This window comes from Orcinus orca, chromosome 16, assembly GCF_937001465.1.
Source record: "Orcinus orca chromosome 16, mOrcOrc1.1, whole genome shotgun sequence".
NCBI lineage: Eukaryota > Metazoa > Chordata > Mammalia > Artiodactyla > Delphinidae > Orcinus > Orcinus orca.
The window spans coordinates 82,235,282-82,248,854 of NC_064574.1; the positions used below are offsets into that span (position 1 = coordinate 82,235,282).

General features: G+C 50.6%; 1 protein-coding gene across 5 annotated transcripts in view; it reads left to right on the plus strand.

The window, feature by feature from the left end:
* SMURF1 (SMAD specific E3 ubiquitin protein ligase 1) overlaps positions 1–7,229 on the plus strand; it is a 101,434-nt gene extending 94,205 nt beyond the window's left edge. For 4 of the 5 annotated variants that reach the window (XM_033426588.2, XM_004268918.4, XM_049699267.1 and 1 more), the window contains 3 exons: positions 699–900; positions 2,349–2,433; positions 3,960–7,229. In XM_033426588.2, the coding sequence (XP_033282479.1) occupies positions 699–900; positions 2,349–2,433; positions 3,960–4,059 (387 nt within the window). In that variant the 3' untranslated portion in view covers positions 4,060–7,229. The remainder of the gene's footprint in view (positions 1–698; positions 901–2,348; positions 2,434–3,959) is intronic. The other variant, XM_033426589.2, reaches the window with a different exon arrangement.
* The last annotated feature ends 6,344 nt before the right edge of the window (positions 7,230–13,573 follow it).

Sequence of the window (13,573 nt, forward strand, 5' to 3'; positions counted from 1 at the left end):
CACAGCTTCCTAAGCCCCTCCTGGGGGTCACCTCAGATGGAGGAAGTTCTCATGACCAGCTGCTTTGTTTGATTCTGGCTGTTACTAGGCCCAGAACCAAGTATTACTGTCGCTTCTGGTCCCTCTTCATGGGCGTGAACAAAGCCATTCCTGCGCACCCCATCCGCTTCTGGTGCCAAGTAGCCCTTGCCTTTCAGGCTGTTCCCGGCCTTTCTGGCCCCAGGGCGGTGCCAGAGCTGTGGGCCCCGAGGTGCCTCCCTGGGGGGAGCGATGGCTCCGGAGCAGGTCACAGCAACAAGCATGTCCCTGACCTGTTCCCTCCTCCTCAGACTTCAAGCCCCACGCGTCCCCGGGAGGCGGCCCCACTTTACGGGTGGCTCCATGCAGCTGTTGTGGCTGGTCCTTCGGTCCTCCATCCTCCCCAGTGCAGTGCACACACACACACGCACACGCACACACGCACGCGCTGCTAAGGAAACGTCACATGAGTAGCCACACCAGCGTCCTCGGGGTGGCAGCCGGCCCGGAGGTGCAGACACAGAGCGTGGGCCTCAGGCCCGCTGTGTACGTGTCTGTCGACTTGTCTGAATGCGTGTCCGGTTTGTCGGGACGTGGTTTGTAACGCTCTCCGTGTCCTGGGAGCTGGGCACCCGTCGGTTTGTACGTCGGGGAGGTGACCTGCTTTCACGCCCTCACAGCTGATCATCGGCGGCCTGGACAAGATCGACCTGGACGACTGGAAGTCCAACACGCGGCTGAAGCACTGCGGGGCTGACAGCAACGTGGTCCGGTGGTTTTGGCAGGCGGTGGAGACCTTCGACGAGGAGAGGAGGGCCCGGCTGCTGCAGTTCGTGACGGGCTCCACGCGGGTCCCCCTCCAGGGCTTCAAGGCGCTGCAAGGTGACTGACGTGGTGGTGGGGCTGGTGCTGGGCTGGGGCGCGGGCGGCGGCGGGCAGTCGTCCTGGGGTGTCGCCAGGAGACGACATGGCCTCGGGTCCTTCATGACAGACACTCGGTGCTGCAGGGGTGTTGCCTGGCCAAGGGGCTGGAGAGACCCTCTTCCCTCCACACGAGCCGTGGCCTTCCGGTTGCCCTTCTCTCTGCTGCCCCCAGGGCTTGAGGCTCTACTATCCTTTGCCCAAGGTGAAAGAAAACATCTGGAAAGATGTAGGAGGGCATGTCCATCACACAGAGCCCCGCCCACCTCAGACCACCTTTCCCAGGGCCTCTGAGCCACGTGACACAGCAGTGGTGGGTGCCGGCCGGCTGCTGCCCACACAGGGCTGGGTCTGGAAAGACCTGAGCCAGGAAGGCCCAGGGGAGCCGGGGCCTCCGCTTCCCTCCCTCAACAGAATTGGTGACAGAGAGGGGGTACAAAGAGTAAGGCTGTGGGGAAAGAAAGCCATTTAAAAATGCACCATGGGTTAATTTTTGAACTTTCTGACAGCAGCTCTCTAACTGCAGTCCTGAGTCTCTAAGAGCACACTGCTGCCGTGTGGGTCACAGCTCCAGGGGTCCTCCCGGGCCCTTGGTTTCCTCATCTGTACAAGGGGCCTGCCTGAGAGGCTCCCCTGTCCAGTTAGGTCCCTGTCCTCTCATGCATCCCTTCCGGCTCTGGCTGGGTCTCTGGCTCACCTGGGTCTGGAGCTGGGGGCTGGAGGAGGAGGGGGTGGGAGGCTGTCCACAACGAGGCTTCTGAGCCTCTGGAGGGGCTCGTGGTCAGCACAGCCAACTGGGAAAGTCCTTGAAGGCCTCTTTAGGGCTCTGTGATTTGTAAAATTAGGGGGTTTTGTCACTTGGTAACCCTGACAACCGGCAGGAGTAAGGTGAAGAATCTTAATATTTTAAAACTTAGTGGGAGCAGATAGATTTCACGTGTACGTTCCCTGTAGACGACTCCTCCCTCTTGGAGTGAGAGAAGTTACTTCTCGTCCTAGGGCTTTGGTCCCAGCCTTTGTGTCTTTCTTTTGCCACTGGGCCTCTGCCTGGGGAGGTTTCCTGACTCCATATCCTGCTTGCTAGACATTTCTGTTAAAAAAAAAAAAAAATCACTGGCGATTGAAAGATTTTGCTTTCAGATAAGCGCCCTGGAGCAGGCTCGTGGTCGGGTGAGAGGAGAGCGGTCCCCGCCTTTGCTCTGCCTTGCTCCTGTGATTTTCTAAAATGTCTGGTGTTAGTCACTTAATGGTCACGGTAGGTGCATCCTGAAAGCAGGCAGAGGCTCGTGTGGCCGTGTGAGCCCCGTGACCTTCTGGCAGGACGGCCGCCTGGCACCAGGGCCTCGGGGTGGCGACAAGGGCCCAGCCTCGGCCTCTGAAGCGTGTTAACTAGAATGCTGTCTTGTAAGGCTCTACAGGCGCCGCAGGGCCGCGGCTGTTCACCATCCACCTGATTGACGCGAACACAGACAACCTGCCCAAGGCCCACACCTGGTAAGGACCAGCGCCCTGGGAGCCTGTCTCCGTGCGTGACTTTTCTGAGCTGTTTTCTTACTTGGACTCTGCAGTGGACAGCACGCACGTGAGGGTCAGCACGAGGCTCTTTCGTGAACCCAGTTTTGTCTGGAGACGTGACTGACGTTGGAGCCGCTCCCCGGCCCCAGTCGTCACCTCGCTGGGTCCTGCCGCACATGTGCGTGCGTGTGTGTGTGTGTGTGTGTGTGTGCGCGCGCGCACACACGTGCAGTGTCAGGAGGGAACACTGCAGTTTTAAGTTTGGAGCTATTGGTCTCCTCTCAGAACTCTGCGTATGACAGATGCACCTTGTGTATTGAAAAATGTTTCCTCCCTTGATTTTCACTTAAACAATACCCGTAGTGGGTTATTTCCTTTGTGGTTTAAAATCAAATCACTTACATGCACTTTGGGAGCCATTTCTTGAGACGAGAGCCACCTCTGGTTCACGAGAGTCAGTTCCAAATGTTGCCGGGATGCATGGTGATGTGATGGGAGGTTCTTGGTTGGGAACCAAGGCTGTGGGTTCCCACGCCGTCCATGACATCAAACTGGGTTTCCATGTCCTTGAGATAGAGGACGCGCCCTCCCCGGGCCCAGGGTCTGCGCCCAGGATGGCCGTCCCGGGGTGGCGCATGCTAACGCACAGGGCTGCTCCCGCGCCAGCAGGCTGTGTTCTCTAATGGTTTAGTGCTTTGAGTAAAGCGGACGTGAAGAACGTCCAGTGCTAAGCCCCCTGAGAAGCCTCCACACCGTTTAGCCCGACTCCTTCTTGACAAAAGCCATCCTCAACCACTTAACCTCTAGTAATTCAGGAGGCACTCTGTCCTCTCAGTCAGGATCTTGCAGTTTTTGATTTGTTATGAGGTAATATCGTCTACAAAGGTGTCTTCTGGGCACAGCTTTGGGAATGAACTTCCCTGAGGAAATGCTAACCCGGTCGTTTAATCCTCTATCAGGGATTTGACGTTTTATTATTTTTGAGATACAGTTTCTGTTTTTGCAGGAAATACTCCAGACTGCCCCGTTTTGCTCTCAGATCTAAGTCACAGGGGATTAGATCCACAGGCAGTGAATTGTTAGTGGTGATTTGACTGCAGCCAGCCTGGGCTGCAGTGCTCTGCAAACGTGGTGTTCCTGGGTCTGAGAAATAACTTCTCCCCAAAACAACAGTAAAAACAAGTTGAGAGCTTTGTCCTAATCTAAGCAGTACATACTCACTTGGAAGATCTTATAAGATTTGTTTTGCTGTGTGTTGACTGACTGAAAATCTTTGCCTAAGAAGCAGAAAAGCACCAGAGGAGAGGGGAAAACTCTCCTCCATCTCCCAGAACCAGGTGGATGAGATGCTTTCCCGTCCTCTCTGCCCTGTCCCCACCATGTGTGTGCTTGTGGCCGCAAAGGCTCTGCTGTGGCCTGGCCCTGACCCTGACCCTGTCCTGGGAGCAGGTCCTCAGGCCAGGCGGCACCAGCAGTGAGTCTCTCACCTTTCTGTCCCGTTCCAGCTTTAACCGGATCGACATTCCACCCTACGAGTCATATGAGAAGCTCTATGAGAAGCTGCTGACAGCAGTGGAGGAGACCTGTGGGTTTGCTGTGGAGTGAAGTGCAGCCCAAGGCAGCAGATGCTAGCTCACGGCCACCAGACCCCAAGCGATGCTCTCTGTGTGCCTCCGCGAAGCCGGCTGAGGCCCTGGAATCCTAGAACACCCGAGGGAAAGGCTTGTCTCCCCTGCTTCTCGTTGGGGGAGCAAAGGGGGCGGGGGGACTTCAGTTGGTGGCTCTCACCCATATTTTCCTCCTGACAGAACCCCCCCACCCCTTCCATCACCCATCCAATAAAACGCAGCCAGGTTTAGCACTGCTTCGGTCACACAGGATATTCTGCTACGGTTGTAACGCTTCTGGTGACAGGCTCACTGCCCTGGGGGCTTTAGAGGAGTCTTGACTCACAGTTATGGAGCTGAGCGGGGCTGCCTGAGGGTTCGGCCCTGGTAGCTGGACTAGCTCTTCTGTCTCCAAGCAGACCTGAGGTTTTCAAGTTCAGCAGCTCAAATTCCAAATTTCACATCCTAGCAGCCTGCTCTGGGTAGCAGATTAATTTCTACCTGAACAATAACCGTATAATATATGCTTATTGGAATTCTGCCACTGCAGGAAGCTGGCATCAAAACTGTGCTTCCCTTTTGGAAAGGTAAGGGAATCGGGGCAGCTTGTGCTGGAGGCCTGGGTATTTATTTCTTTTCAGGGTTTCCTGGTTGAAAAATCTGTTTTGCATAAAGAAAAATGATCTTTCCTTTTAAGAGTCCCTTTAGCCACGTTATCTATCCAGTTTGAAATATTTTCCCAGCGAAAACACCACATAACAGAGCTTATAAACAAGCAGCCCAAACCCAGCTTCAGATGCTCGCAGCCAGGCGCAGGCTGTACTTGGAAGGGCGTCGACTGGGCCACGTGCATGCTAACAAACCGTTTTGTGGAAAGCACTAAACTAATAGAACAAAATTCCATCATTGTAGCTGCTGGCTTGGTGCAAACTAGCTTGAAAGGGAGAGAGAGAACGGATAACCTCCATGACCTAAATCCACCCCGGGTTACTCGTTTACAAGAAGTAGGTCGTGGATGGAAACCTGAAGGCAGAGAGGGGCCACTCCACCGTGACACGTTCAGCCCACTTCCCCAACGTCTGATGGTGACACTAACAACTGCTGCTCCATTCACTTGTCCAGATATGAGCAAGGCCAAAGCAAGCCTTGACCCTAGGTTTCTACCAGCATTTTCCAATTATTTGCACAGAAGATCAAAAAGTATTTTAACAAAGTGGTTTGATTTCAGATAAAGTTCAGCAGAAAAACAGCAGTGGCAGCAAGTTCTCCCGTATGGTGGTGGTTTTTGTTTGGGGGGCGAGTGCAGGGTAATTCATTAGCAAGACCTTTCACTGTTGAAGTTTTGTTGTAAGGTTCCGAGTTCAGTGCTGGGATCCAGCTGCGGGTGTGAGGTGGGTTTGGAAGGAGCTTTCTGGCCGACTGTCCCGTCTGTTCTTTCTGTTCCTAACGCCTGTGGACGGTGCTAGGTTTGGAGGCGCACTTACTTACCCCCTGCACCTTGCTGTGGTTCTTCGGCTCGACCGGGAAGCAGCCAGTGGTCTGACGTTTGGCAGGCCGGAGTTCGCTGGCTGGAGGTTCCAGGAGCGAGAGAAAGCCGTGCTTCTGGGTGACTTGCTGAGGTTCTAGAATAGGAAGGATGCCTTGGCTGCAGAAGGAGAATGTAATCCGTTCAGAACGTCCAGGATGGACTGCGGGCTGAGTCTCTCCGAAGTCCCGCCTTGCCCGTTGGGCTTCTCCTGTGTCTCGTTCACCATGACACCTTCTGGCGTCCTGGAAGCTGGCTGCCGTGGGTCCTCCTCTGGAGGAATGAGGAAATGAATGATACAGACAGACCGCCCCCCCCACCACCACTCTCACCCCCCAGACAGGTCTCCTCTGTAACACGGACCTAAACCGCAAGGAGGAGACTGCCATCCGGGAACTGAGGCCCTCAAGACTGAGGGGGGAAGGCCCACCCAGTTATCCTGTGGTGTCGGCCAAAATCCGCAGGAAGTTAGGAAGGAAACAAGGGTCTAGTGGTTGGAAAGACTTGGAAGCAGGAGTGTGCCATTTGCCTCCTTTAAAGCGGCCTTCCTGCTGATGGCGGGCGCTGGGGGTGGGGTGGGCAGTGCCCCTGCCGGCCCCAGGCCACCCTCACGTGTCAGGTGTCACCTCGGCAAGCTCCAGAGGCTCACGTCCTGGCTCCTCCACGGGCTGCTGGGGAAAGTCGACTTACCTGCCCGCAAGGCCTGGGTCTCCGCTTTCGTACTGGGACGCGGGCACCTCACCAGCTGCGTGGGTTGTTGTGGAGCCTGGCACAGCAGAACCTTCCGGAGCCCCAGGTCACTCCTGCCAAACAGGGCTGTCGGTGGCACTGCTCCTAGAACCGTAACTGTCCACAGTGGGTTGGGCCTTTGGAACACTCCCCACCCCCCGACCACCCCCACCAAAGAATAGTGTGGCAAGCCGTGGGTTTTGGGGTCTGCGGGAGCCTCCCCATCTGTCGCCCTTCTCGGGAACCCCAGCGACCCACCTGGTCCCCTCAGCTCTCTGCCCAGATGCTTCAGGGCCCGACTTCCAGGCTTGCCTCACCAGCGGTCATCAGCCGACCCTCAGGGATGTAGCAAACCACCGCTCTGCCAGTGCTGTGGGGAGAACGGAGGGGCCCCGGGGTGACAGTGGGCGGAGCTCTCCTGACTCCCGCAGGGAGAAGCGCCTGGAACTGCGGCCCCAGAGCTTGCCGGGCCGCGTGGTCCAAATGCAGGTCAGGTGGTCCTCCGATCGGAGCTGTCCGAGAAAACGCCCCTCCGCCCCCGTCCGCAGCCAGGTGTGTGCTGCACGGCAGCCTTCCCAAAACATAGTATGAATTTTAAAAATTTGTTTATTTTTGTTTCTCAACCACTTTATAATGTATTTTTTAATTTATTTTGTAATGTCTTGTTTTTAAGTATTGCTGCTATCCTTGTTATCCTTCCCACTGTTTTTATTGCTGATTTATTTTGTGAAAGTTGTACACTAAATGTTCTGTTTTATGTCAAAATCAAAAGTATTTAAAGAAATACTAGTTCTATTTAATGTGGTTATAGAACCAGCTGGAAACACAAAACAAACAGTGATTGTACAGCAGGCTGGACCCCGGCGGTCAGGTTCATTTTGTTACATATGCAATAAACTCACAACTTTACGTTTCTGGCGCCTGTTATTTGGTGTGGAACAGCTGTTTTTTTTTTTTTACATCCCATAAGACAGGAAGTCAGCGGTCTGGCAAGGGTCTTCTAAAGAAAAGGGGCAAACTTACAGTCAGAATTGTAGGAGAGATTGATAACATTTTGGAAAACAGTGGAGGGTCCTCAAAAAACTAAAAATAGAGCAATCCCACTCCTGGGCATATACCTGAAGAAAAGCAAAAACACCAATTTGAAAAGATACATGCACCCCCATGTTCATAGCAGCATTATTTACAATAGCCAAGATATGGAAGCGACCTAACTGTCCACCAGCAGACGAATGGATAAAGAAGATGTGGTACATATATATATAAAATATACATATATATAATGGAATACTGCTCAGCCATAAAAAACCAAACTTTTGTGCCACAACTGCCGAGCCTGTGCCCCACAACTACTGAAGCCCTCATGCCTAGAGCCCATGCTCCGCAACAAGAGAAGCCACCGCAATGAGACGCCCGCGCACTGCAACGAAGAGGAGACCCCACTCGCCACAACTAGAGAAAGCCTGCACACAGCAACGAAGACCCAATGCAGCCAAAAATAAAATTAAAAAATAAAAAAGAATGCATAGTCTAGTGCAAAAGTAATAATGATGTATTGTGGAGTTAATATCATATGTAGAAATAAAACATGTAACAACAGCACCAAGGATGAGGGGTAGAAATGGAAGTCTACAGTTGTAAGATTCTTACATTATAGGTGAAATAGAATATTTGAAGGTAGACAGGTAGGTTCAAGATGAATATAGTAACTAGATAATTCACTAAAAAGAATACATGTTATGCAAAAATATAAAAAAGAATAACATAACTAGGTTGTGTTGCACACAACTGTTTTATCATATTACAATTATGAGGCATAGGGGTAAAAACAGTCCTGAATTTTATTTGGTGGTGTTTTATTTAAGCTTTTTTATCTATACATATACATGATATAGGCCCACACTTTTTTTGGGGGGGACTCTTCATTAGATTTTGGAATTAAATATAAGCTACAGGTGAAAAATATCTTACACTATTTTAGTGATAAGGAATCTCTTATAGCCATGAGATGTTTAGACTAGTATTTCCCAAACTTTTCTGTTTTATAGACCAGTAAAATATACTTACCAGATAAAAATCATCTGTATCACCAACATTTCATTTTAAAAGGACATTTAACATCAAAACTTTTCACAATGAAAGACTATTGTTTTGGTCGTCTTTTATGAAGACCTCACTTTGGTGCACTGATTTTTCTAATGATGGGTGAAAACTTCAGCACCAGCTCACAGTGGCTCATAATCCAGTGTTCGTTACCCGTGGTTCTGACCTTCTCCTCTCCCCTCCATCCCAGTTAGCTGGTTCATTAGCCAGAGGTGGCCCAGGTGCCCATCGAAATACTCCCTGGTCCCTCCTGAAGTATCCACCACCTGTGCAGACTGTCTCCTGGTTCGCTCCTGTCTTTTTCCATGTTTCTCAAGTCCCACCTTTTCCTCAAGACCCAACTTATGTCTTTTATTCTGTCCCCCCCGTCATGATCCTCTTTTTAAGTGAAGCATTTCAGGGAGCTCTTACTTGGTTCTTATCATTCCTTCAAGAAACTAGACCGGGGCTTCCCTGGTGGCGCAGGGTTGAGAGTCTGCCTGCCGATGCAGGGGTTCGTGCCCCGGTCCGGGAAGATCCCACATGCCACGGAGCGGCTAGGCCCGTGAGCCATGGCCGCTGAGCCTGCGTGTCCGGAGCCTGTGCTCCGCAACGGGCGAGGCCACAACAGTGAGAGGCCCGCGTACCGCAAAAAAAAAAAAAAAAAAGAAACTAGACTGAAGCTTATCTTTTCATACTTTTTACCACGTTCATCCAACAACTAAAATGGTTTTTTTCCAAAGAAAATTTTTGCCAACACTATTTTAAAATAAATGGTTTTCTTCCTGATTAAAAACAAACCAAAAAACTGCTAACACTAAAAAATGAATTTAGCAAAGTTGCAAGATAGAAAATCAACAAACAAAAACCAACTGTTTCTGTAATGCTAACAATGAACAATCTGAAAAAGAAATTAAGAAAACAATTCCATTTATAGTAGCATCAAAAAGAATAAAATAGGAATAAACTTAACCAAGGAAATAAAAGACTTGTACACTGAAACTATAAAACTATAGGGGCTTCCATGGTGGCGCAGTGGTTGAGAATCTGCCTGCTAATGCAGGGGACACGGGTTCGAGCCCTGGTGTGGGAGAATCCCACATGCTGCGAAGCAACTAGGCCCGTGAGCCACAACTACTGAGCCTGTGCGTCTGCAGCCTGTGCTCTGCAATAGGAGAGGCCGTGATAGTGAGAGGCCTGCGCACCATGATGAAGAGTGGACCCCGCTTGCCACAACTAGAGAAAACCCTCGCACAGAAACAAAGACCCAACACAGCAAAAATTAAATAAATAAATAATAATAAAAATTTTTTTTTTAAAAAAACCTATAAAGTGAAAGAAAGGAGACACAAATAAATGGAAAGACACTCTGGGATCATGAGTAAGAAGACTTACTAATGTTAAGACATCATTACCACCCAAAATGATCTACAGATTCAAACACAAACCTATATAAAAATCCCAACAACGCTTTTGCAGAAAGAGAAAAATCCACCCTAAAACTCACATGGAATGACAGCGGTCCCCAACTGGCCAAGACAATCTTAAAAAGAACAATTTGGTGGGTGGTCTCACACTTCCTGATTTCAAAATTTACTGCAAAGCTACAGTAATAAACATGGTATGACGCTGCCAAAAAGGCAGACATACAGACCAATGGAATAGAATAGATAACCCAGAAATAAACCCTCATATGTGGCCAAATGACTTTTGACAAGGGTGCCGAGATTACTCAATGGGAAAGGACAGTCTTTCAACAAATGTTGCCAGACATCCACATGCGAAAGAATGAAGCTTACCTCACACCATGTATAAAAATTAACTCAAAATGGATCAAAGACATAAATGTAAGAACTAAAACTATAAAACTCTTAGCAGAAACACTTTGTAAAGCTTCATGACATTGGATTTGGCAATGATTCCTTGGATATGAAAAGAGAAAGCACAGGCAACAAAAGAAAAACTAGATAAATTGAACTTAAGAAACATTTAAAACTTGGGCAAGAAAGGACCCTACCAACAGAATGAAAGGGCAACCCAAAGAGTGGGAGAAAATATCTGTTAAGTCATGTATCTGATAAGAGCTTAATATCCAGAATATATAAAGAACTCCTACAACTTAAAAAAAACAATGAACAATGGATATGAATTTCTCCAAATAAGATACAAATGGTCAACAAGCTCATGAAAATATGCTCAACACCACTAATAATGAGGGAAATGCAAACCAGTCCCACAATGAGACAGATACTGCTTCACACCCATTAGGATGGTTCTTATAAAAAAAAAAAAAGGGTTTTTTTTTTTTTTTTTTTAAATCAGAAAACAAGTGTTGGCAAGGATGTGGAGAAATTGGAACGCTTGTGCACTGCTGGTGGGGATGTAAAATGGTGCAGTCACTCTGGAAATCTATATGGAGGTTCTTCAAAAAATTAAAAATACAACTACCTTATGTAATCCAGAAATTCCACTTCTGTATATATTCCCCAAAGAATTGAAAGTTGGGAGCTGAACAGGTATTTCGACTCCCCCCAAAACAGCCACGTTCATTCCAGCATTATTCACAATAGCCGAACGATGAAAGCAATCCAAGTGCCCATCAATGGATGAATGGGTAAAGAAAACGTGATATATATACACAATGCAACATTATTCAGCCTTAAAGAGGAAGGAAATTCTGTCACATGCTACAACATTATGCCAAGTGAAATAAGCCTGTCACCAAAGAACAAATATCCTGTGATTCTTATGTAAGATTACCAGAGTAGTCAAATTCATAGAGACAGAAAGGAGAGGGGTGTTTGCCTGCGGCTGCGGGGAGGACGGGGAGACAGTGTTTAGTGGGAACAGAGTTTTTGTTTGGGATGATAAAAAACAGTTCTGGAGAGAGATGGAAGGTGGTGATGGTTGCACGATGATGTGAATGTACTCAATGCCACTGCACCGTACACATAAAAATGGTTACAATGGTAAATTCTGTTATGTAATATTTTACAGTTAAAAAGAAGTCTAATAATCGTACTAACTTGGAAACAGTGATTGGAGAATCAGAGGCACCCATGTGTGGTTCCCCACACCACCTCTTTCTCTGACCTTCCTTGGCTCCTGAGGACCCAGGTCCCAGCAGTGCCACATCTGGGGAAGAATGCAGAGGCTCCTGGTCACTGAAGCACTGGCTCAGGACTCCCAACTCCGACTTACAGGCAGCACTCAGGAGATGCTGGGTCTCCAGTGGGGAACTCTCTCCTGCCCTGGCTCTTCAGAGGCTGGTTTTCCTAGGAACCAGGGTCAGTGCCTGGGACAGTGTGGGCGAGCCTGGCATGGGACCCAGGCCCTTCTCACCAGGATACCGACTCCAGACTCCCAACTATCGAGGCTAAGAAACAAATGTTCCCTTCACCCAACTGCCATCCACACATCTACACAACCACCAGGCTCCACGCCAACTCTCCAAGCGCACAAGGGCAACTCAGTGGCTTGTTTCAAATGAGTCCTGACCCCGGCTTGCGAGACCCTGTTACACAGTGAGGACTGTCAGACAGATGGGCGTCTTCCCCGTCCAGCCTGACGGCACGATGACACCTGTCATTTTAGATACAGGCTCCTGTCATTCTGCAATCCAAGATGCTTTCTCACAAAAACAGCCAAGTATTTGTAAAATAACTCATAATTAGCTCCAAAGAAAGAATGGGAGAGGGACTTCCCTGGTGGCGCAGCGCTTAAGAATCCGCCTGCCAATGCAGGGGACACAGGTTCGAGCCCTGGTCTGGGAGGATCCCACATGCTGCGGAGCAACTAAGCCCGTGCGCCACAACTACTGAGCCTGCGCTCTAGAGCCTGCGAGCCACAACTACTGAGCCTGCGCTCTAGAGCCCGTGAGCCACAACTACTGAGCCTGTGTGCCGCAACTACTGAAGCCCGTGCACCTAGAGCCCGTGCTCCACAACAAGAGAAGCCACCGCAGTGAGAAGCCCGCGCACTGCAACAAAGAGTAGCCCCCACTCACTGCAACTAGAGAAAGCCCGCGCGCGGCAACAAAAACCCGACACAGACAAAAAAATAAATAAAGTTATGAAGAAAAAAAAAAAGAAAGAATGGGAGAGTCCAGTCAATTGGGCAAAACCCGGCCCCTCAGCCTCCATCCATGCTCTAGGGTGTAGCCTCGGGGGCCAGAGTCCAGCTGGATGAGGTTTAGGCCATTCCTCCACGACTGGCTCTGGGACTCTGGACCGTGGAGGAGCTGCTCACCCTGAGCTGCACCTCTCTGTGCAGTGGAGTGGCTGTGGGCCCACCTGTTTCCCAGGACTGGAGACCAGCACGGTGACCTCAAGTTGTAGCCATCGGTCCCACCCACCCCAAATGCGCTGGCACCCCAGTCCTAACCCAGCGCCACCACAGTCTCAAGCTTTCGCTGCTTCTAGCACGTTTGTTTACGCCCCCTGGACTGGACTTGTGGTGAGGTTTGGGTGAACTCAGCTGCAGGCTTCACCCTGTGCTAGCCTGGGACACTGGGGTACAGGGCAGGCCTCGGGGTCAAGGGCCCCGACCCCGAGGGGGCCTTGCTGTCTGGGCCCTGAGCTGTTCAGAGGCTGTCCTCCTCACTGCACATGTGGTACACTTCCCAAAGGGGCGAGTCCTTCTAAATTCAGAATCGTAATTTTAAAGTCACAACCCCTTCCTCCGTCCTGCCTCAGTTTCTCCTCCTGCTGACAGCACGGCCTGTGCTGGGGAACCGTCCCTCCAGTGTTTTCCAGGGCAGGGCTCTGCTGCTTGGTTCACTCCGTACCTGAGGTGCCGGTGGAGGGGCTGAAGGCCAACGAGCTGGTGGAGCTGAGGCGAGGGGTGGGGCTCCAGGCACCGGGAACAGCTCCGCCAGGGACGCAGGTCCAGGATGAGGCCTCTGGGCGTCTCCCCTTCGCACACAGGTTACACAGCAGCAGCCCTGAAACACGTGAACACAGCTGAAGGGACCAGATCCCTGGGCATCTCTGACGCCATCAGTCGGGACCAGCACTTCTGGTCAGCATCACAGCACACGCCGAGTGGTTCAGACCCAAGTCCCAGCCGAGACCCTGCCTGGACGCACGTGACCGTCACCGTGGAGCCACACTGGGGCACAGGCCGCGCTGGCCTGGGGCCCTGAGGGGCAGAGGGAACACCTCACGGAAACAACTCA